Below are 20,890 nucleotides of genomic sequence, written 5' to 3'. Positions count from 1 at the left end.
CCCGCGCCCCCGGCCCACCCGTGCGGCGGCCAGGGCGACGGCGGCGGCGGCGGCAGCAGCGCGGGCGCGTTGTCGTTCTCGTCCAGCACGAACACCTGCAGCGTCACGTTGCTGCCCAGCGGCGGCGCGCCCGCGTCGCGCGCGCTCACCCGGAACTGCAGCAGCTCCAGCTCCTCGCGGTCCAGCGGCTGCAGCGCGAACACCTGGCCGCTCTCCGCGTGCACCGACACGTAGCTCGACAGCGCGCGCTCGCCCACCCGCCGCTCCACCAGCGAGTAGGCCACCCGCGCGTTCTCCTGCGCGTCCGCGTCGCGCGCCGACACCGTGAAGATGTGGCAGCCGGGCGCGTTGTTCTCCTTCACGAACACCGTGTACTCGGGCTGCGCGAACACCGGCGCGTTGTCGTTCACGTCGCCCACCTCCACCGACACGCGGGCCGTGGCCCACAGCGAAGGCGAGCCGCCGTCCCGCGCGCTCACCACCAGCTCGTAGCTCGCCACGCTCTCGCGGTCCAAGGTGCCGTCCAGCACCAGTGAATAGTAATTCCTGAAGGTGGACACCAGCTTGAAGGGGCTGTGGGGCATCAGCGAGCAGGTCACCTGCCCATTGACACCAGAGTCGCGATCGGATACACTGATTAGCGCGATGACTGTGCTTGGCTGAGTGTCCTCTGGTACTGGTAGAGAGAGAGAGGTCACAGTGACCTCAGGGGCATTATCATTGGCATCTAAGATTTCGATCAAGACTGTACAGTGACCTGCCATTGGGGGATTCCCCTTATCTGTAGCTTGTACTTGGATTTCATAAAACTTGTTTTCTTCATAATCTAAAGTCCCATTGACCCTCACTTCTCCGTCATTTTCGTCTAGGGTAAATAGCCGTCTTCCGTTGGGTTTAACTGACGTCAAGGAGTATGTTACCTCCCCATTGACTCCTTCATCTGGGTCTGTGGCGTTTAACCTTATCACAAGAGTGTCTTTAGCTGCATTTTCCATCAGTCTCACCTTGTACTCTGATTGTTCAAACTCTGGATCGTTGTCGTTAGTATCCAAGACTCGGACCGAGAGCTGAACGGTGCCAGTGAGCTCTGGTTTCCCTCCGTCTGCAGCCGTCAGTAGCATATTCAGTTCTGGGGTTTTCTCTCTATCCAGAGATTTCTTTAATATAAGTGAGAGTCGTTTAATCTGCTTACTATTCGTTGGTAATTCTAAAGAAAAGTACTCATTTTGACTTAGCCTGTAGGTTAATTGAGCATTCTCTCCTATATCCGCATCAGAAGCTCCCTCTAGAGGAAAATGCGAGTCTGGTTGCTTAGATTCAGAAATCAGCAGCTTTTGTTCCCTGAGAGAAAACACAGGCGGATTATCGTTAATATCCTTCACCTCCACCTCCACGTGGAACACCTGCAGCGGCCGCTCCACGATCACCTCCAGGTGGATGCTGCACTCCAGGCTCCGCCCGCACAGCTCCTCCCGGTCGATCCGAGAATTCACAAACAAAATGCCATTCTGCAGGTTTACCTCCAGAAGGTCCCCGCCGCCTTTGGACGCCATCCGGAACAGGCGCGGCACCAGCTCCGCCAGCTCCAGCCCCAGGTCCTGGGCGATGCGGCCCACGAAGGTGCCGTGTTTGGCCTCCTCCGGGACCGAGTAGCGGACCTGGCCGCTCCCGGCCTCCCAGGCTGCGAGGAGCAGAAAGGAGAGAAGCAGACGCCCAGGGTCCAATCCCCTTCCTTGAGTCGCGAACATCGCATACAATGACTTCCAAAATAAGATTCTTTACACCTACAATACCATAGACTCCAGTTCCAGGTTAAAAATCTTGCTGAATTTTTCAGAAGTTTGAAAGGATCCTTTAAGCGTAGCATCCGGCATGATGGAGACTTTAAACAGGGAAGTTCCTGGCTGTTCAGACCAACCCTTGAAGAACTATTTCCTCCAAGTAAAGAGCGACACCTTGTGCCTGAAATCGTGAGTATTTACACTACATCCAACACCACAGAATTTTACTTCGAGAAAAAAATAATTTAGCATGTTTCACGTTATGTTATCCCCCAAAATATATTTCTGAAGTGCTTTTTGTGGAACGTTTAGATTTTAAGTCATACTGAAAGTGATGGTATGTGGAAAATGACATTTTATTCTTGATTAACATCAAATTAAAATGTTCTGAAGTTTGATTTAGAGTTGGACAATTGTTCTTTTACTTACCTATATATACAGAGAGAGAGAGATCAATTCTATAGGTGACCTTATGCAAAACTAGAGTCAGACATTTCCTCCCATTAAATATCAAATTTGAACTGTTTAATTCTAGTCTCCCTTGTTAGTTCAGCTGTTAGGAAAATCAAAGACAAATTTGAAGATTTAATAACAATTCCTTGGCCTTTACGTTCTGCACAGTGTGTTTTTATCTGTGTGCACTTGCTTTCTGTCATTTTTTTTTTAGTTCTGATTCTTTATAATTATCCACATTTAATTGTGGTCTTGTCGCAAGCAACTACATACCCACTGAAGAACAATAAGAAAAACAAAAATGTGTTTCCAAGTTGGTAGTTTAAAACAGAATTCACAAGAGACAAGTCTATTGATATAAATGAAATTTACATTTGTCATATATGCTTTCTCATGAAAGCTGCATTGTTAGCAAATAATACAGGTATCAAAATAACACTACATAATGGTGTCAATACATGAAAGAAGTAGTATTTCAACTACAGCATGATTTTTTTTCTGCTTTTTTTTTAGAGCTGCATCTGTGGCATATGCAAGTTCCCAGGCTAGGGGTTAAATGGGAGTTGTAGCTGCCAGCCTGCAGCACAGCCACAGCAACATGGGATCCCAGCCACATCTGCAACATGCACCACAGCCCATGGCAATGCCAGATCCTTAATCCAGGGGAGAGAGGCCAAGGATCGAACTAGCATCCTCATGGATACTAGTCGGGTTCATTACCACTGAGCCATGATGGGAACTTGAATGATTTTTATTACCCCTTAATGAGTAAAAAATTGCTATGAAGTTTTCCGTGCCATATTGGTATTTCTCCTCACCAACACTGGCTGTTGTATATCTATCAAGGTATATTCATGAAAATAGCTGACCTGTTTCTTCTTAAAAGAATTTTGGATTTGAGACTGTAAGTTCATCCAAAACAATGAAATGATGTCTAATCAAATCTCCTCTAAGTACCTAATATTGTGCTTTAGAAAACATAGAAAATAAACAGTTCAACCAAATGCTAAGTGACCTTGGTGTTTACAGAACTTCAATTTCATAAAATACCAACCAGAAAATCAGAATTGTTGATGTGAGCATTCATTGCTTGAAGCTGTGATTTAGTTACATGCCCTTTGTCTTTTGATATATACTTGGGATTTAAGGAGGAAAAAAGAAGACACGGGGGAAGTTTAGAATAGAAAGTGATTCAGAATAATTATCACTCTAGCTTTAGTATTTTGTTGTATGGTTTTGATGATTCATGTCCAATCAAAAAATGTTACAATGAAAAAATTACTGGTACATTTATATTGTGTTAATATTTTCCTTTATCTTGAATATACAAATACACTATTGCTAATTTTGAGTCTTTTTTTTAATTTACTCTTTTCCCAATATTATTATTCTGCTAGAACTCTTTTTAAAGTAAGTTCAAAATTCTTCCTTAAAAATTAACAAAACAGACTTATTACATTTTATGACACTGAATTCTGTTTTGCATCTGATAAAACCAACTAGTTATATGGGCCTCTTCTCAAAATATAGCATTAGGCTAGATAACAGTAGATTTTAAATGCTATTTAAAGCCTGTCAGATTTATTTTGTAGAAGGAAGCAACAGTCCTCCAACCCCTTTGTTATGGAAAATGGGGTTTGAGATGTTACCGGCAATGTGGAGTCTTTAAAGGTGGGTAAATGGGAGTTCCTGTTGTGGCGCAGTGGTTAACGAATCCGACTAGGAACCATGAGGTTGCGGGTTCGCTCCCTGCCCTTGCTCAGTGGGTTAACGATCCGGCGTTGCCGTGAGCTGTGGTGTAGGTTGCAGACGCGGCTCGGATCCCGCGTTGCTGTGGCTCTGGCGTAGGCCGGTGGCTACAGCTCCGATTCGACCCCTAGCCTGGGAACCTCCATATGCCGCGGGAGCGGCCCAAGAAATAGCAACAACAACAACAACAACAACAACAAAGACAAAAAGACCAAAAAAAAAAAAAAAGGTGGGTAAATGCACATAAGAAAGTTTACTCAAGGGAGAAGATGATATACATGTCTGAATTAAAAACAGATGTTAATTGACGGAATACTTTCCAATATTGTGATATTTTGCAAGTATGTGAAATGACACTGTACAAACATCAAGTCACAAAAGTGTTTGATATATTGAATGATCCAAAGACACATCTTTTGCATTTTGTCTGTGATATTTCAGATATCATCATCCCAACTAGCCCCTATTGAATAGTTTATGATATTCTCGAATTCATCTTTGAAGATGGTCCTGAGATCTGGAGATAGGCTAACACCAAGAAGTCACATCGATACAGGCTAACATTGACTTCTAAGATTGACTGAAAATACTAAGGAATTCTATGTCTGCCCTTTAGTAAATCAATATGGCTAGCTTTAAATTCCAGCTGTATGTCCTGCTAGTCATACCTTAGAGTGCATGGTTTAATGTTCTACCCATCCTCATCATCCGCTAACACTCCATAGTAGGTTTGCTACTGCTATTTGCTGAAAACATAAAAGAGAGAAATAGATCTGGAAGCCATTCTTGGTAATCCAGTAGGTTTTTCAAAATTAGCAGATTAGAAATACTATCCAATAATGTAGCTACAGAATTATAGAATATACACAGTAATGTTCTGTCTGTGCTGTCATGGCTTGTTCACATGTGTACAGTTATTTAATCACAGATCATTTGTTCAACTGGCCCAAATCTCTCAGACAACAATGAGATTGTAGAAGACTGAATCCTAAAAGACCCACACACATTCAAAAGTTTTCATGGGAAATATGTACCTTTAAAACTGTTATTGAAGTATGCAATTTGGGAAGCAGTTATTGATTCTTTGTTGGTATTCAGGATCCAAGAAACAATCGTATTACCACTTCTATCTGTCAAAACATTCTTATTCACACTATAAAAAGGACAAGGTCATTTTTGTATGTATCAGTTGGCTTTGGAGTTCTGCACGAAAGATGCAGACCACAGTCGTCTGATTTCCCTCATGTGTTAAATTATTCTGCTGAATTATATCTCTTCCAAACAACTAATATGCCTTCTCAGACAACTCAATTATTTACCAATCAAATAATGTAAGTACCTATCTCCATATGGCATTGACTAAGACAAATGATAATTATGGCCATGAACCTGATGAGGAAAAAAATCTCTGAGCAGCATAAACAAGCTTAATTTCTATCACAATAATGGTATTGTACCAAGATACTCATGAAGATAAGCATGAAGGGGTTTTCCCTAAGCAAAACAGAAAGATTCACCTGTATAAAGCTTGTGTTTGATTTTCCGAGCCAGAACTACGCCTGATCAGAGAAAAAATGTACTCTAGAAAGTTCTACAGTGAATAAAAGAATGATTCTCAAAATCTAAGAGATAAGCCTTTGAATATCATTTCTAGCTGGATGGCAGGGGATCAGCATCTCACCATCTCTTGTCTAATTTTTAAAATTTGGATAGTCAAATGTATTTTACAAGTTGTTACAAGGATTAAATGAAAATATTATTTTAATCCCTTCATGCCATTTCTTACAAATAGAACTATCTCAAATAGTGGTAGTAGATTATAGTTAGTGACCAATGTTTGCTCTTGTTCTATTCTGTAGCTACGGATGAAGAGAGTTCCAGTACATAAACTAGGACATGGCTTTTCCTTCTCTAAAGATTTCCTAAGGTGTACCTTCATGAAAAGTATCCTACTTTACAGGTAGAAAATAGCCTTCTCAGAATTTCTATTAACTTTACCCCACCTATAATGTGGTTCTCCTCCCACTTGTAAATATATCATATACAATGTATGTCTCCACACAGCACAATTAAAGAATCCTTAATTTGTACATTTGAGCTAAAAATGATTAAATTAACATTCACATTATTTGATTCACACCCCTATAGCTCTAATTTCAAGTTCCTTTTAAAGAAAAAAATTCCCATGAATATAGCATTGGGACAAAAAAGTTTGCATCAAATATGTCGAAAGTACATAGTGTTCAAAAAATTTAAGTACACAATGTTAAATTCTGAAATGAGATCAGTAGCACCACTGTCAAATGGAAGTGCCTTTATAGATATTCCGTGGTTGTTATGCTTAAACTATTTAAAGCAATGTCATTTCAGGACCAAGTAGAGGGGTGAATACAGGCTTCTGCTGTATTCTGCTGTATCACTATTCCCCATATAAGAGATCTTTCTTTTTTCTTTTCTCTTTACCACCCCACCTGTGGCATATGGAACTTTAGATCTTCAGCTGCAGGCCTTTGCGACAGCCATGGCCACACCAGATCCAGGCCACATTTGCAGGTCTACCCCACAACTTGCAGCAACTCTGCAGTTTCCTTAGGACTGACTGAGCAAGGCCAGGGATCAAACCCACATCTGCACAGAGACAACAGTGGGACCTTAACCCTCTGAGCCACAGAGGAATTCCAGGCAGATATTTTTTAAATTCAAAGCACAAAAAGTGCGACGTTTCCTACCCTAAAAAATCTTCATATATCATTATGAATGGAAGAATTTTAAGTATGGTCAATGCTCAAATAAATCTTCCAAATAAAAGAGTAAAACAAATTAATGTGGAGGAGAGCAGCAATGAATTCAACAGGCAATTAGCTAACCATCATTATATAGAAAAAATTAAAATGTTCCATATGAAGCACCCGAGACTATGAAGAGAGTGAGATTAAATTCTGAGGGGATTAAAAGACAAAGTCATCCCCATAGGAAATGCTGAAATTCTACCTACCATCTCAAAGATGCATCCTACCGATTATAAAGAAAAAAAAATCATTTATAAAATGCGGTCGCTTTAATAACCCATCCCATCAGGAATACACAAACCGACAGATTACACATAGGTAAATATGTGTCAACTCAAATTAACCGACTTGGGGAATTATGCATTATTATGGTAATTTTGAAGGTATAAACACGTGAGTGGAGGAGGCCAATTAGAATAAAAAATGAATAGGAAGAATGAACTTACCGGCAAAATTGAGATGTGGAAAACTGAGCCTTACTCACATCCGCCGTTCTCATCCGCGATCTTTGTCTCCTTCCTGGCTGACTTAGCCTTGCTCAATTACAGGAAGCCATCTATCTCGTTGTTACTATTGCTACTACTATAATTATTTCTGCCAACTAAGTAATATTCCCCATGTGCCCAAGAAGACTGCGGTGAAAAGTAATAAAAATGGCTGGACTTCAAAGCAGAGTGCTTTTGAATAAACCAAAGCAAGCTAATCACAACAAAAAACTGAACCAATAGACTTAGAGTAATTTGTTGGTGTACTACTCCATGACTGATATAAAGAGGCATGATACATCCCAGAATTGCTGTACTTACATTCTCGCAAAACTCCTGTTGGTCTCCAGTATCTCCAGAAGTCGAACCAGGAGGAACACTAGGACTGAAGGCCATGAGGTCGGCCTTGGGCGGCCCCTCCCCAGAGCACACCCGCTGCCCCTGCCGCCGCCGCCGCCGCGGAGACGAAGACCAGCTGCCCACCGCGCTCGAGCACACCAGCCGGGCCGGCCCGGGCACGCACGCGCCCTCGCCGCGCGGCGCCGAGCACCGCAGCGCCGTGTACACCAGCAGCGTCAGCACCAGCAGGCTCGACACCGCGCAGATCGCCACCACCAGGTACACGTGCACGTCCACCAGCGCCGCCTCCGCCGCCGCCGCGGGGCCCACCACCAGCCGCGAAGACGCCTTGGGCGCCGCGCCGCCGTCCTCCAGCCACAGCAGCACGGTGGCCGTGGCCGTCAGCGCCGGCTCGCCGTGGTCCTTCACCAGCACCAGCAGGCGCTGGCGCGCCGCGTCCGCCTCGTCCAGGGCGCGCGTCGTGCTGATCTCGCCCGTGTACAGCCCCACGCGGAACGCGCTCCGCGCGCCCCCCGGCGCCGCCGCCTCCTCCTGCAGCTCGTACGACAGCCACGCGTTGTAGCCCGAGTCCGCGTCCACCGCGCGCACCTTCGCCACCACCTGGCCCGCGCCCACCCACCGCGCCACCCGCTGCCTCACCACGCCCGCCCCGCCGCCCGCGCCCCCGGCCCACCCGTGCGGCGGCCAGGGCGACGGCGGCGGCGGCGGCAGCAGCGCGGGCGCGTTGTCGTTCTCGTCCAGCACGAACACCTGCAGCGTCACGTTGCTGCCCAGCGGCGGCGCGCCCGCGTCGCGCGCGCTCACCCGGAACTGCAGCAGCTCCAGCTCCTCGCGGTCCAGCGGCTGCAGCGCGAACACCTGGCCGCTCTCCGCGTGCACCGACACGTAGCTCGACAGCGCGCGCTCGCCCACCCGCCGCTCCACCAGCGAGTAGGCCACCCGCGCGTTCTCCTGCGCGTCCGCGTCGCGCGCCGACACCGTGAAGATGTGGCAGCCGGGCGCGTTGTTCTCCTTCACGAACACCGTGTACTCGGGCTGCGCGAACACCGGCGCGTTGTCGTTCACGTCGCCCACCTCCACCGACACGCGGGCCGTGGCCCACAGCGAAGGCGAGCCGCCGTCCCGCGCGCTCACCACCAGCTTGTAGCTCGCCACGCTCTCGCGGTCCAAGGTGCCGTCCAGCACCAGCGAATAGTAATTCTTGAAGGTGGACACCAGCTTGAAGGGGCTGTGGGGCATCAGAGAGCAGGTCACCTGAGCGTTTTCACCGGCGTCACGGTCAGTTACACTAATTAGAGCAATGACTGTCCCCAGTGGAGCATCCTCTGGAATAGAAAGCAATAACGAAGTCACTAGCAACTCCGGAGCATTATCGTTGACATCCAAGATTTCTACCAAGACTGTGCAGTGACCAAACATTGGGGGATTTCCTTTGTCAACTGCTTCTATTTGAAGTTTCCATAATTTAGTTTCTTCAAAATCTATTTTTCCATTTACTTTTATTTCTCCACTGTTAGAATCTATGCGAAAAGAGGCTTCTGTGTTAGAGAAGACATCATTTGCAAAGGAATAAAGAACGTGGCTGTTTGAACCCTCGTCCAAATCTGAGGCGTTAAGTCTAACAACCAGTGTACCATTTCTTGCATTTTCCAGTAATTTTATACGATGAACTGCTTTGTCAAACACTGGAGCATTGTCGTTCACATCCAGCACTGTGATGTGTAACTCAACAGCGCCTGTCAGCTCAGGTTTGCCCCCATCCGTTGCTTTGAGCACCAAAAGAAGCTCTGAAGTGACTTCCCTGTCCAAAGGTTTTTTTAATACTAGTTCGAGCGGTTTTACCTGCTCCTCGCTGGTCGGTGCTTCCAGAGAGAAATATTCATTGGGGCTCAGTCTGTAAGTCAGCTGAGCGTTCGCCCCGATATCTGCATCCGTGGCGCCCTCTAGTGAAAAGTGAGAGTCAAGAGCCCTAGTTTCAGAAATGAAGAGATTTTTGTTTGTTGCTGGAAACACAGGCGGGTTGTCGTTAATGTCCCTCACCTCCACCTCCACGTGGAACACCTGCAGCGGCCGCTCCACGATCACCTCCAGGTGGATGCTGCACTCCAGGCTCCGCCCGCACAGCTCCTCCCGGTCGATCCGAGAATTCACAAACAAAATGCCATTCTGCAGATTTACCTCCAGAAGGTCCCCGCCGCCTTTGGACGCCATCCGGAACAGACGCGGCACCAGCTCCGCCAGCTCCAGCCCCAGGTCCTGGGCGATGCGGCCCACGAAGGTGCCGTGTTTGGCCTCCTCGGGGACCGAGTAGTGGGTATGGCCGCTCCCCGCCTCCCAGGCTGCGAGGAGCAGAAGCGAGAGCAGGAGGCGCGGGGATCCTTGGCCACCTGGTCCTGAAGCTAACATCTTGCTTCTCTTCCGATTAGTAAATCACCATTTCAAGGGTAGAAACCTGTAGTCCTTCTGAGACCTTTCTTTTGAGTCTTTGTTCCTGATATCCCAGCTGATCTTAACAGTGCGAGTGTGCTTATAGTCTTTAAAGGCTTGGAATCGTGGCGAGTCTTTCTGGTCCGGGGTAATCTTTATTTCTTCAGATTTGAACAATCCTCTCCTTGGAGAACAACGACATCCTGTGGCTCAAAGTGGAAGTGCGTTTGCCGTTTATACTACTTTTTTCCCCATTTATATTTCGTTTCATTTGCGGTTGCTTCATAATGGTCCATGTTTTTCTTTGTAGGACTTTAATTCTTTCATTAAATCCTTATGTGTGACCACTAGCTCTTTAAATGTGGTTTGGTTTTGGTTTTACAAATTAGAATTCCAGGAAGAGTTTTATCTTGAGTCTAGACATCTAAGAGAACATACTACAGCACTAACTATATTATGCATACGAACATAAAAAAAAATGTTTGTAGGTTACTAGTGATATGACTTTTTAGACTTCTAGAAATTGATTATTTTAATGGCCTCTTATTAAGTTTACTCAGTTGGTAACACTAATTTTTTATCTTACTTTATCCTTATATTATGTCAAATTATTCTAAACATTTAGTCCAGTTGTGTAGAAGATAACTCAAAATGCCAGTTCTCTAAATTATCAGCTCAACATGTGGTTGTTTCAAAACACTGCTCATATGCAAGCTGCTTATCAGTTTGTCCAAAAATTTATTAGCCTCGATGTTAATGAATTTGGCAAATACTCAATCCTGGATATACAAAGCGTATTTATCTTTGTCTCATTTAAACATTTCTTTTTCATATACTGTATCTAACATCCTGCAATTGGTCTTACAATGATAATTGCCAGCTTTTTTCTTTCCTAAAAATATGAATCTTTTTCCAAGTCAGTTCTTAGATTTGATAAAATAGGCTATTTTTGCTGACTAGAGTACACCATATCCAGTGGCTTTAGCAAACACAAATTTGCACATAACAGTTATGGATTAATTTCTAATGTTTCATTTGAATAACTTGAATAGGTCCAGAAGATATCTGCTTGTACTAGCAACTGTGCCAATGTGTCTACTGAATAATAATAAAACATTGCTTTCAAAAAAAACCAAATACTATTTCTACTCAGGGTTAATGTTGAAATTTCCATCCTAAAGGAAAACTTAAATTTGCATTATATCAGTTGCTTCTTGTAAAAATAGTCTTTCTAATCCCCTCCCCCCAAAACTCATTAATTATGATTTCAAGTTGTATTTGTCACTTTGTTTATACCCATTTTATTCCAGAATTGGTTTAAAATTTGTTTAAGATTAGGGTGTAGTGAGTTTTCTAAATTTCATTTAATCACTCAATTTTATTTTCCATTTTTACCCAAATTTTTTAACACTGAAATTTGCATAACAATTGTTATCAATTGCAATAAAGTTTATCAGTATAGTTTTAGAAAAATATTTTAATCATTTTCATTCAAGACAGTTAAGGAACCAACTATGCACTATTTGAAATCTTTTAGGTAAGACAGCAGCCAATGGGAAAATCCCAAATTTCCCTACCTAAAAAAAAATTTATAAATGGTTTACCCAAGAAAATCTCAGGTTTTTTTAAAAAGTGAGTTACAGTGTTTACTTTGAACATTTAAAAAAATAGCGACTCAATAATTATAACTATATGCCAAAGATTTATAATTCTAACTACTCATTCTTTTATTAATGGTGGAAGCCATAAATTTAAGACCAAAATATTTGCCTAAAGAAGAGCAGGAAAAACTTTAGCACATGGTGGTGACTAAATTCAGAAAAAAAGCATGGCTACGAAGTAAACCTCCTCATGTTTGCTGATTCAAATACTCCACTCCCTTTGAGAATAACCTCATGTTGAAAGTCTATTCCATTTGGTTTAAAGAGTTGTTTCATTGATTAAGCACAGGTGAAAGATAGTTTTAAAACACCCACATTCCAAGGCTAAAATTATTATACTATATACTAGTAAAACTATGGGTTCCTTACTCATCCTGAAACAGACTATCAGAAAAACTGCCACCAAAAGCTAAGGAATATTTATGATTAGCCTCATTTTAATACCCTCTTAAAAGTAGTATATTAACATGGTTATAAAAATAAGATATAATAGTTTTAAAAGAAATGGACTAATTCCCTTTTTGGCAAGAATGTTAATTCATGGTTTCACCCTAAAATTTCAATAATTCTGAATTGAATTAAACTGTCCATAAAGTTTTTTTTTAAAAAATATATATCTTAATAACAGAGTCAATGGAAGATATTATCAGGCTAAAACTAGTTTTTAAAAATTAGTGAAAAACTGAAATAAAAATGAAAACCATTTTAAGGTCAAAATACTCCACTTAATTCCATAGATTAGGACATTTTCTATGAATGAGCCTACACTCTACATACTTTACTATTATGAATAAAGTCTAAATACTGAGGTTCTAGTATGCATTATAAGTTATGTTGCACTACACGTATTATTTATTTAGGGAGCAAAACCTACAATTTCACCATGAAGGAAACTGATCATAGCAGTCATATTGTTGATGTAATAGAGTCATTTCAATTTTTAGATTTAAAAATTAAATTAAAAAATACAAACATTACAAATATTTGTAAAATAAAAAGATACAGGTTTATGAAAAAACAAAACCTGCAAACTACATCAAATATTTGTACTGGAAAATAACATAAATTCAGAATAAATGGCATATAGTAAACATTGAAGCACCCAGGAAAAATTGATGCACGGTGTACTGTAAACAAAATAAAAAATGAATTTTCGGAATAAGCTATATTACAAAAGATACTACAAGAAATATTTGAGGTATCATAGAAGTATATGCTATTTAGACAAAGAATGGAGATATTACAAGACATAAATTTGAGGGGGGAAAGCGGCGAAATAAAATATTCACAAAACAAAATATGTAAATAAAAAAGCAATAACCCACCTTGCTAGAAGTGTCGCCTCCAGTAGACTGCTCTCCGACTTCCCCATCTGGTAGTGGACACGGAGGCAGGCTGGGGCTGAAGGCCATGAGGTCGGCCTTGGGCGGCCCCTCCCCAGAGCACACCCGCTGCCGCCGCCGCCGCCGCGGAGACGAAGCCCAGCTGCCCACCGCGCTCGAGCACACCAGCCGGGCCGGCCCGGGCACGCACGCGCCCTCGCCGCGCGGCGCCGAGCACCGCAGCGCCGTGTACACCAGCAGCGTCAGCACCAGCAGGCTCGACACCGCGCAGATCGCCACCACCAGGTACACGTGCACGTCCACCAGCGCCGCCTCCGCCGCCGCCGCGGGGCCCACCACCAGCCGCGAAGACGCCTTGGGCGCCGCGCCGCCGTCCTCCAGCCACAGCAGCACGGTGGCCGTGGCCGTCAGCGCCGGCTCGCCGTGGTCCTTCACCAGCACCAGCAGGCGCTGGCGCGCCGCGTCCGCCTCGTCCAGGGCGCGCGTCGTGCTGATCTCGCCCGTGTACAGCCCCACGCGGAACGCGCTCCGCGCGCCCCCCGCCGCCGCCGCCGCCTCCTCCTGCAGCTCGTACGACAGCCACGCGTTGTAGCCCGAGTCCGCGTCCACCGCGCGCACCTTCGCCACCACCTGGCCCGCGCCCACCCACCGCGCCACCCGCTGCCTCACCACGCCCGCCCCGCCGCCCGCGCCCCCGGCCCACCCGTGCGGCGGCCAGGGCGACGGCGGCGGCGGCGGCAGCAGCGCGGGCGCGTTGTCGTTCTCGTCCAGCACGAACACCTGCAGCGTCACGTTGCTGCCCAGCGGCGGCGCGCCCGCGTCGCGCGCGCTCACCCGGAACTGCAGCAGCTCCAGCTCCTCGCGGTCCAGCGGCTGCAGCGCGAACACCTGGCCGCTCTCCGCGTGCACCGACACGTAGCTCGACAGCGCGCGCTCGCCCACCCGCCGCTCCACCAGCGAGTAGGCCACCCGCGCGTTCTCCTGCGCGTCCGCGTCGCGCGCCGACACCGTGAAGATGTGGCAGCCGGGCGCGTTGTTCTCCTTCACGAACACCGTGTACTCGGGCTGCGCGAACACCGGCGCGTTGTCGTTCACGTCGCCCACCTCCACCGACACGCGGGCCGTGGCCCACAGCGAAGGCGAGCCGCCGTCCCGCGCGCTCACCACCAGCTTGTAGCTCGCCACGCTCTCGCGGTCCAAGGTGCCGTCCAGCACCAGCGAATAGTAATTCTTGAAGGTGGACACCAGCTTGAAGGGGCTGTGGGGCATCAGAGAGCAGGTCACCTGCCCATTGGCACCCGAGTCACGGTCCGATACGCTGATCAAGGCGATGGTGGTGCCCACCTGCGCATCCTCTCGCACTGGAAGAGCCAAGGAAGTGATAATCACCTCAGGTGAATTATCATTTTCATCCAGTATTTCCACTAAGACGGTGCAATGACCAACCATAGGTGGTTGTCCTTTATCTGTAACATCTACATGAATTTCATAAGTGTTACTATCTTCAAAGTCAATTGCATCATTGACTCTTATTTCTCCTGTGCTTTCATTAATTAGAAATTTACTTCTTATGCTGGGTGGGACCAAAGAGCTAAATGAATATATTATTTCCTTGTTTATTCCTTCATCTGCATCAGATGCATTCAGCCTTATGACTAACGTTTGGTTCGCTGAATTTTCACGCATTTTAACTTCATAAAGGGATCGGTCAAATATGGGCGCATTATCATTGGCATCCAACACCAGTATCAGCAGAGTAACAGATCCGGTAAGTTCCGGTTTGCCTCCATCCGTTGCGGTTAATGACAACTGAAGCTGGGGATTTTCTTCACGATCCAGCAGTTTTCGTAGAACAAGCACTGGAAATTTGCCTTTGTCCTTTTTGTTTATAATATCAAGAGCAAAAAACTCACTTGGACTGAGTCTGTAAGTAAGCATTGCGTTCTCTCCAACATCCGCATCAGATGCGCCTTCTAGAGGAAACCGAGAGTCAAGCAGTCGAGATTCGGGAATTGAGAGCTTTTGCTCTGAGGCGGAGAAGAGAGGCGGATTGTCGTTAATATCCCTCACCTCCACCTCCACGTGGAACACCTGCAGCGGCCGCTCCACGATCACCTCCAGGTGGATGCTGCACTCCAAGCCCCGCCCGCACAGCTCCTCCCGGTCGATCCGAGAATTCACAAACAAAATGCCATTCTGCAGATTTACCTCCAGAAGGTCCCCGCCGCCTTTGGACGCCATCCGGAACAGGCGCGGCACCAGCTCCGCCAGCTCCAGCCCCAGGTCCTGGGCGATGCGGCCCACGAAGGTGCCGTGTTTGGCTTCCTCCGGGACAGAGTAGCGGACGTGGCTGCTCCCCGCCTCCCAGGCTGCGAGGAGCAGAAAGGAGAGAAGCAGGTTTTGGGTTCTCAGCCCACAGCGTCTGAAGACCAACATCATACTTTCCCCGTCTGTTTTGTAAATCAATGACGTGGCAGTCGAGAACACACGCATAAACTCCGATTTTTCCTGTTTGATTTGTTGCATCGCATTTTATCGAAATGGCTGAGATCTCCGAGTGCAGCTCTTTCCTTTCGTCTTGAGAAACAGGATTATGCCTTTGTTCTGAGGTCATTTTGTGGAAGACAGCGACATCCGGTGGCTTAATGTGTAAGTACAATTCCATGAGTTTAACAACTCATCTTTTCATTCTATCTTTACATACTTGAATATCTACGGACTGCCGAAGACTCACATATATCTTGTGTATATCATACATACTGCATATTTGTATCTCTCTGGACTTTCAAAGATTCACATGTATTCACAGTGGCTAATCCCTGGTGGAGCATTTTCTTGGAGAATCACAGAGAAGTAACTGCGTCCCTAACCATGATTGTCACTAGTTAAATTTGAAACACCCTTAATATTTGTGTAATACTGGGTGTACTAGAATTTTGTTGGATAACAGATTTGTCTCTTCAAGTGATACCATTTAACTCACTTCTCCTATGACCTAGTTTTGATGTTCAATAAACCTTAAATATATTTAGACCCATCTCAATTCTCTGTGAGGTATTTACAACTTCTAAATTCTAGTCATCACTAGAAGGTAGAGAGACGATCACAGGTTTCAGCATCAGAAATGTCCCAGTTCTGATTTCTAGTCTCCAGCTGACTAAGTAGGAGACTTAGGGAAAATAACTTCTCTCTGTCTTAGTTTCCACTTTCCTAACATTTATGACATCTTCATAGTAATACAGGAGTTGCATGCATTCTGATATATTAGCCGCCAAGGACAGTACCTAGAGGAGAACGAGTGCTCTCTAAGTGGTGGTTATTCTCAGGGCTCAGTTTAGCCACACATGATTTTCATAATTCTCAGGAATAAAACTGGCTCCTTGGGGGAAATTATTACCTTAAGAATAGTGCCACTCTACAAAGCTTTTACATATTGCTACTGCAGTCTGAGGGGTGTTCCTGTCTTTAAGAAAACAGCAATATTTTTACTGAGAAATCATTTATACAGGGAGAAATTTCACTTTTTTGGTATATATCTTACAGGGCAAAAAGAATCCTAATTATGATTCAAAAGAAAATAATTCAAAATGTATGATTTCTATGGTCAGAGACAACTCATTTCATCGTTATATTTACACTTTCCAAATACCCCAGAAACACAGTTTGGGCATTATCTCATAATTTTTATAAGTGTCAATAATGTTTTCATCACCCGCAGTAAAAATACTTTCTCACTCTCAAAATTCTTGGAATCAAATACTCAATAAATGAAATTCTCCATTAATATACCTCTAATACTGATAAAACTTGAAATTTCTCTTTTTCCAAACATGAGAAACTGAAAAATGGAGCTTCTAGTTATCCAAAGGTTAATTTCTTGTTTTTAATGATATTGTGAATTATAGAAGGTATTTTAAAAGAAATCAATAATTTTGAACTCATAATTATTAACATCTGAAAATAAAACATTTGTGAATAAGGAAATTTACAAGAATGAGGGCACTTGATTCATCAATATATGCATGCTACTAAAATGTTTTTACACTTCTCTGCTCCTTTAGAATGATTCTAGTGTCAATATTTTTCAAATTCTGATTGTAAGTGTTACTCTTCTTATAAAGCATGAATGAAAATGTGATGATTTTCTTAAAAAACATGACAAGTTAATTTATCCATTCAAATAGCAATGTTCAGTGTTGGCTATTATATAGGGTCTAAAAATAAGTTTATCATTGTTAATAATCTCAACACAAGGTAATGATATAAACTAAATTCCATTGCTGTTAAAGTGCATGTTTAACCAGGTAAGAATATAAATGTCCCAACATATTATTATTCCAATAATAAATAAAAAGTAATGGTCTTTAAATTACATCCTGTCAAATAATAGGAACTTGCTTTGCCAACCAACTCAATACCATTATTGCTTCTAAAACTTCACTGGATAAGAATCACAGGAAAGGTATGCCAGTACTACTTAATTCAGAAACTTGAGGCATATCTGGGAACCAGAATGTTCAGGAAGAACTGAATGGGAAATTTGCCAGTACTACTTAATTGAGAAAGTCGAGGTGTGTTTGGGAACCAGAAAGTTCAGTAAGGACTCCAGATGTGGCTCAAGCAGTTGGCACTGTCAGACCTGAGGATAGGCTGACAATAGACCCCAACTTGCCTGGAATATGCTCTATGTGGTCTTGTATACATTTGTATAGTGCCCCCGTCACTCTCAAAAGTGTCTGAGTTGGAGTCATAATTTAGTTAGCCCTATCCAGAAACTACAGTTTAGGGGTGGGCACAGGGGAGCTTCATTATTGGCTTCATGATTCTGGCTTGAATTGTGGAGTGTTACCTACTGATGCACAGCAGGGCAGTTACTAGGCAAAATGCTAAAGTGTCTTCCAAGCTCTCACCTCTCCACTTTGAACTTCCCAGCTATTTTGAATCCTAAATTCCCTGAATCCCAATGTGTTGATGCTTCCTGATGGCCCACAGGATAAATTCATTACTAAGGTGTTCACTGATCATCTGAAAATTGCATACTGTGATAGCCCGTATTTTGGAAAAGAATAAAAATAAGTATAAGGGATTCGATTATCAATTATACCAATACAACCACCAGTGATAAAGAAAAAAATTATAACTATAGAAAATGTAGTGGTACTTAATGAATAATACTAGCTCGAAGATGTTAGAAGAGTGGTGGGAGTTGTTTTTTTTTTTCAGGAAGGGGAGGAAATGACATTTCTAGTATCTTTTAATCCATATAACATAATCAAATACCTGGGCCTGATTGCAGTGGCATATGGAATCTGAAAAAGTGCAAAGACAGAGCTAATTTAACGTATAAACCTGGATTAAAGGTGAGTTGTGCTGACAGACATTGACAAGTTTTATTACAGGAGTTTAGAGAATACTCACATTTTGAAATAAATAAAATGGAAAAAACAGATTGTAGCTTATACCAACTGTGTTCTTTGGAGAAAAATCTCAAAGTACTGAAATGTTTTATTTAAAGTGATTTTTACTTGCACATTCATGGTTGTACTGTGGATCTGTTCTTAAAAGGGCACTCTGGTTTTGGGGTTCTTTTGTTTTGGTTTGGTTTGGTTGTTTGTTTGTTTTTGTCTTTTTAGGGCTGCACCCAGGGCATATGGAGGTTCCCAGGCTAGTGGCCTACACCACAGCCACAGCAACACTGGATCCCAGCCACATCTGCAACCTACACCTCAGCTCACAGCAACATCAGATCATTAACTCACCGAGCAAGGCCAGGGATTGAACCTGTGTCCTCATGGATGCTAGTCAGATTCATTTCTATTGAGCCATGATGGGAACTCCCTGATATTACTCGAGTTTTTAATTAAGAAATGCCTTATAAAGTACCAAACACAATAAAAAGTAAAATCCTCGAGTAGAAACATAAATCATATTACAAAAATGCAATATAAGTAGACAGGAAGTTCTTAAAATACAAAATAGAAAAGAAAATAAATGCTTGGCCTAAAGAGACTGTGAGGAACCACCAATCTGAAACTCACAGACCACAATCCAGACATGAAAGTTTAACAGGTAGCTACTTTAAAGGCACAAAACTCATCTCTAGATTTTTTTTTTTTTTTTGCATTTTCCAGGGCCACTTCCCATAGCATATGGAGGTGCCCAGGCTAGGGGTCGAATAGGAGCTGTACCCACCAGCCTACACCAGAGCTACGGCGACACAGGATCCAAGCCGCGTCTGCGACCTACACCACAACTCATGGCAACACCAGATCCTCAACACACTGAGCAAGGCCAGGGATCGAACCCACAACCTCATAGTTCCTAGTTGGATTCATTAACCACTGCACAATGACGGGAACTCCCTAGATTTTTTTTTTTTAATATTGAAAGAAAAAATAAATCCTCCTCTAAACTGATTAAGTTCCAGACAGTGAATTTCAAGAGAATTTAAAGTGCAGAAAGTAGGTATATTTTTAATGCCCAAGTATTATATCACCAAGAGAAATTTTCAATAAAGTGAGAAAGTCTTCTTGAAGGGGAAAAAAAAGTACCTACAATTATGTTCTTCAATATCAGATAAAACATGAATTTCAAGAACTTATCTAAGTGTAGAAAAGATACTTAACATTTTTTATGATCTACACTGTCAGACAATGTAGAGAAATATATGTGGACAAGTGGGAACAAGTTATATTTGAAACACATATCAAAATTATATTTCTAAAGTAAGGCAACTATTTTCTATATATAGTGTAAGCTACTTTTTAAAAATTTATTGGCTGATTTTAGGGCTGTACTGTGAACTATGGAAGTTCCCAGGCTAGAGGTAGAATTGGAGCTACAGCTGCAGGCCCATGCCCAAGCCACAGCCACAGCAACGCAGGATCCAAGCCATGTCTGTGACATACACCACAACTCAGGGCAACACTGGATCCCTGAACCACAGAGCAAGGCCAGGGATCCAACCACATTTTCACTAACAGAGTCAGATTCATTTCTGCTGTGCCACAGCGGGAACTCCTGGAAGTTACTTATTGAAGTTACTGAAACTGACTAGTACTGACCACCATGCCTCCAGACAGTTTACGGAAAGGTAGAAAACTACAAAATTAACAAGGCAATGATTACTGCATACATCTGCCATGGGTTGCTTAAAAACTATATTATTAGACTAAAATACCACACGAATTCTGTCTCATCTATTAACAGATGCTTATCTGACTGGTAGTCTGTCCAGTTGGTCCCTTTACCATCTTTTGTACCAAGGGATCAAAAGCCCGATTGGCTCCATGACAACCCCTGGTTTAGCACTCTGGGGGCAGGAGAGACATTGTGGAGTCTTTCAGGGTCTGTGTCGAAGTTAAATAAATTACAGTGCTGGTTTCTTTTTAAAAAAAATGCCATGCATAGTTTAGAGATAAATGATAGAGCCGTGTCCCAGTTTACTGAATGTGTAATCACTACATTTTTTTTCACCTAATAGCTTTCAGGTACAGTGGCAGCAGTGGGTTAAGAATTCAAGATGATTCCCATAGCAGGTTTTAAATAAAATGGATTCAGCACTCAGGAACTGTCTGCTCAATGTAAGGTTTATAATGATTCACAGTTGCAAGTCGAAACAAAAAAGTTGCTTGCTAAGTATGCACAATATGGAAATAAACTTAAGCATTCTGGCAGAACTAGAACAAATGGATTAAAAAACTATTTTAATGTACCTTATAGGATGATTAAAATATTTTTCAAGACTAAAGAAATACATTTAAAAAAGTAAAGAAAATGTTTGAGCAACTCACCTTCCCAGAGGAATCCACAGCTTGTGGATCACTGGTTACATCTCCAGGT

The 20,890-nt window shown here is 43.5% G+C and overlaps 2 protein-coding genes across 2 annotated transcripts; both read left to right on the top strand.

Moving 5' to 3' along the window:
- The first annotated feature begins 948 nt into the window (after window positions 1-948).
- On the top strand, window positions 949-11,176 carry LOC146405793 (uncharacterized). Its single transcript, XM_085014821.1, has 2 exons — window positions 949-3,905; window positions 4,213-11,176. The coding sequence occupies exon 2, from the start codon at window positions 7,531-7,533 to the stop codon at window positions 8,911-8,913; it is 1,383 nt and encodes a 460-aa protein (XP_084870947.1). The 5' UTR covers window positions 949-3,905; window positions 4,213-7,530; the 3' UTR covers window positions 8,914-11,176.
- A 1,412-nt stretch (window positions 11,177-12,588) lies between these two features.
- Window positions 12,589-20,825, top strand: LOC146405792 (uncharacterized). Its single transcript, XM_085011740.1, has 3 exons — window positions 12,589-12,624; window positions 13,085-15,697; window positions 20,532-20,825. The coding sequence occupies exons 1-2, from the start codon at window positions 12,589-12,591 to the stop codon at window positions 14,444-14,446; spliced, it is 1,398 nt and encodes a 465-aa protein (XP_084867866.1). The 3' UTR covers window positions 14,447-15,697; window positions 20,532-20,825.
- The last annotated feature ends 65 nt before the right edge of the window (window positions 20,826-20,890 follow it).

This window comes from Sus scrofa, chromosome 2 (assembly GCF_054392235.1).
Source record: "Sus scrofa isolate SSC_HxYL_T2T_F1_AM1 chromosome 2, Sscrofa_HxYL_maternal_Yorkshire_Landrace_v2.0, whole genome shotgun sequence".
NCBI lineage: Eukaryota > Metazoa > Chordata > Mammalia > Artiodactyla > Suidae > Sus > Sus scrofa.
Note: the sequence above shows the minus strand (reverse complement) of the source record. Positions and strands in the feature narration are given on the sequence as shown.

What these genes read in the sequence shown, in the direction of transcription:
- LOC146405793 (XM_085014821.1), top strand. Translation starts at nt 7,531, where the DNA reads ATGACTGATATAAAGAGGCATGATACATCCCAGAATTGCTGTACTTAC.
- LOC146405792 (XM_085011740.1), top strand. Translation starts at nt 12,589, where the DNA reads ATGAAGGAAACTGATCATAGCAGTCATATTGTTGAT. An exon ending in ATAGCAGTCATATTGTTGAT is followed by an intron (nt 12,625 to 13,084) that starts GTAATAGAGTCA and finishes CCCATCTGGTAG; the next exon opens with TGGACACGGAGGCAGGCTGG.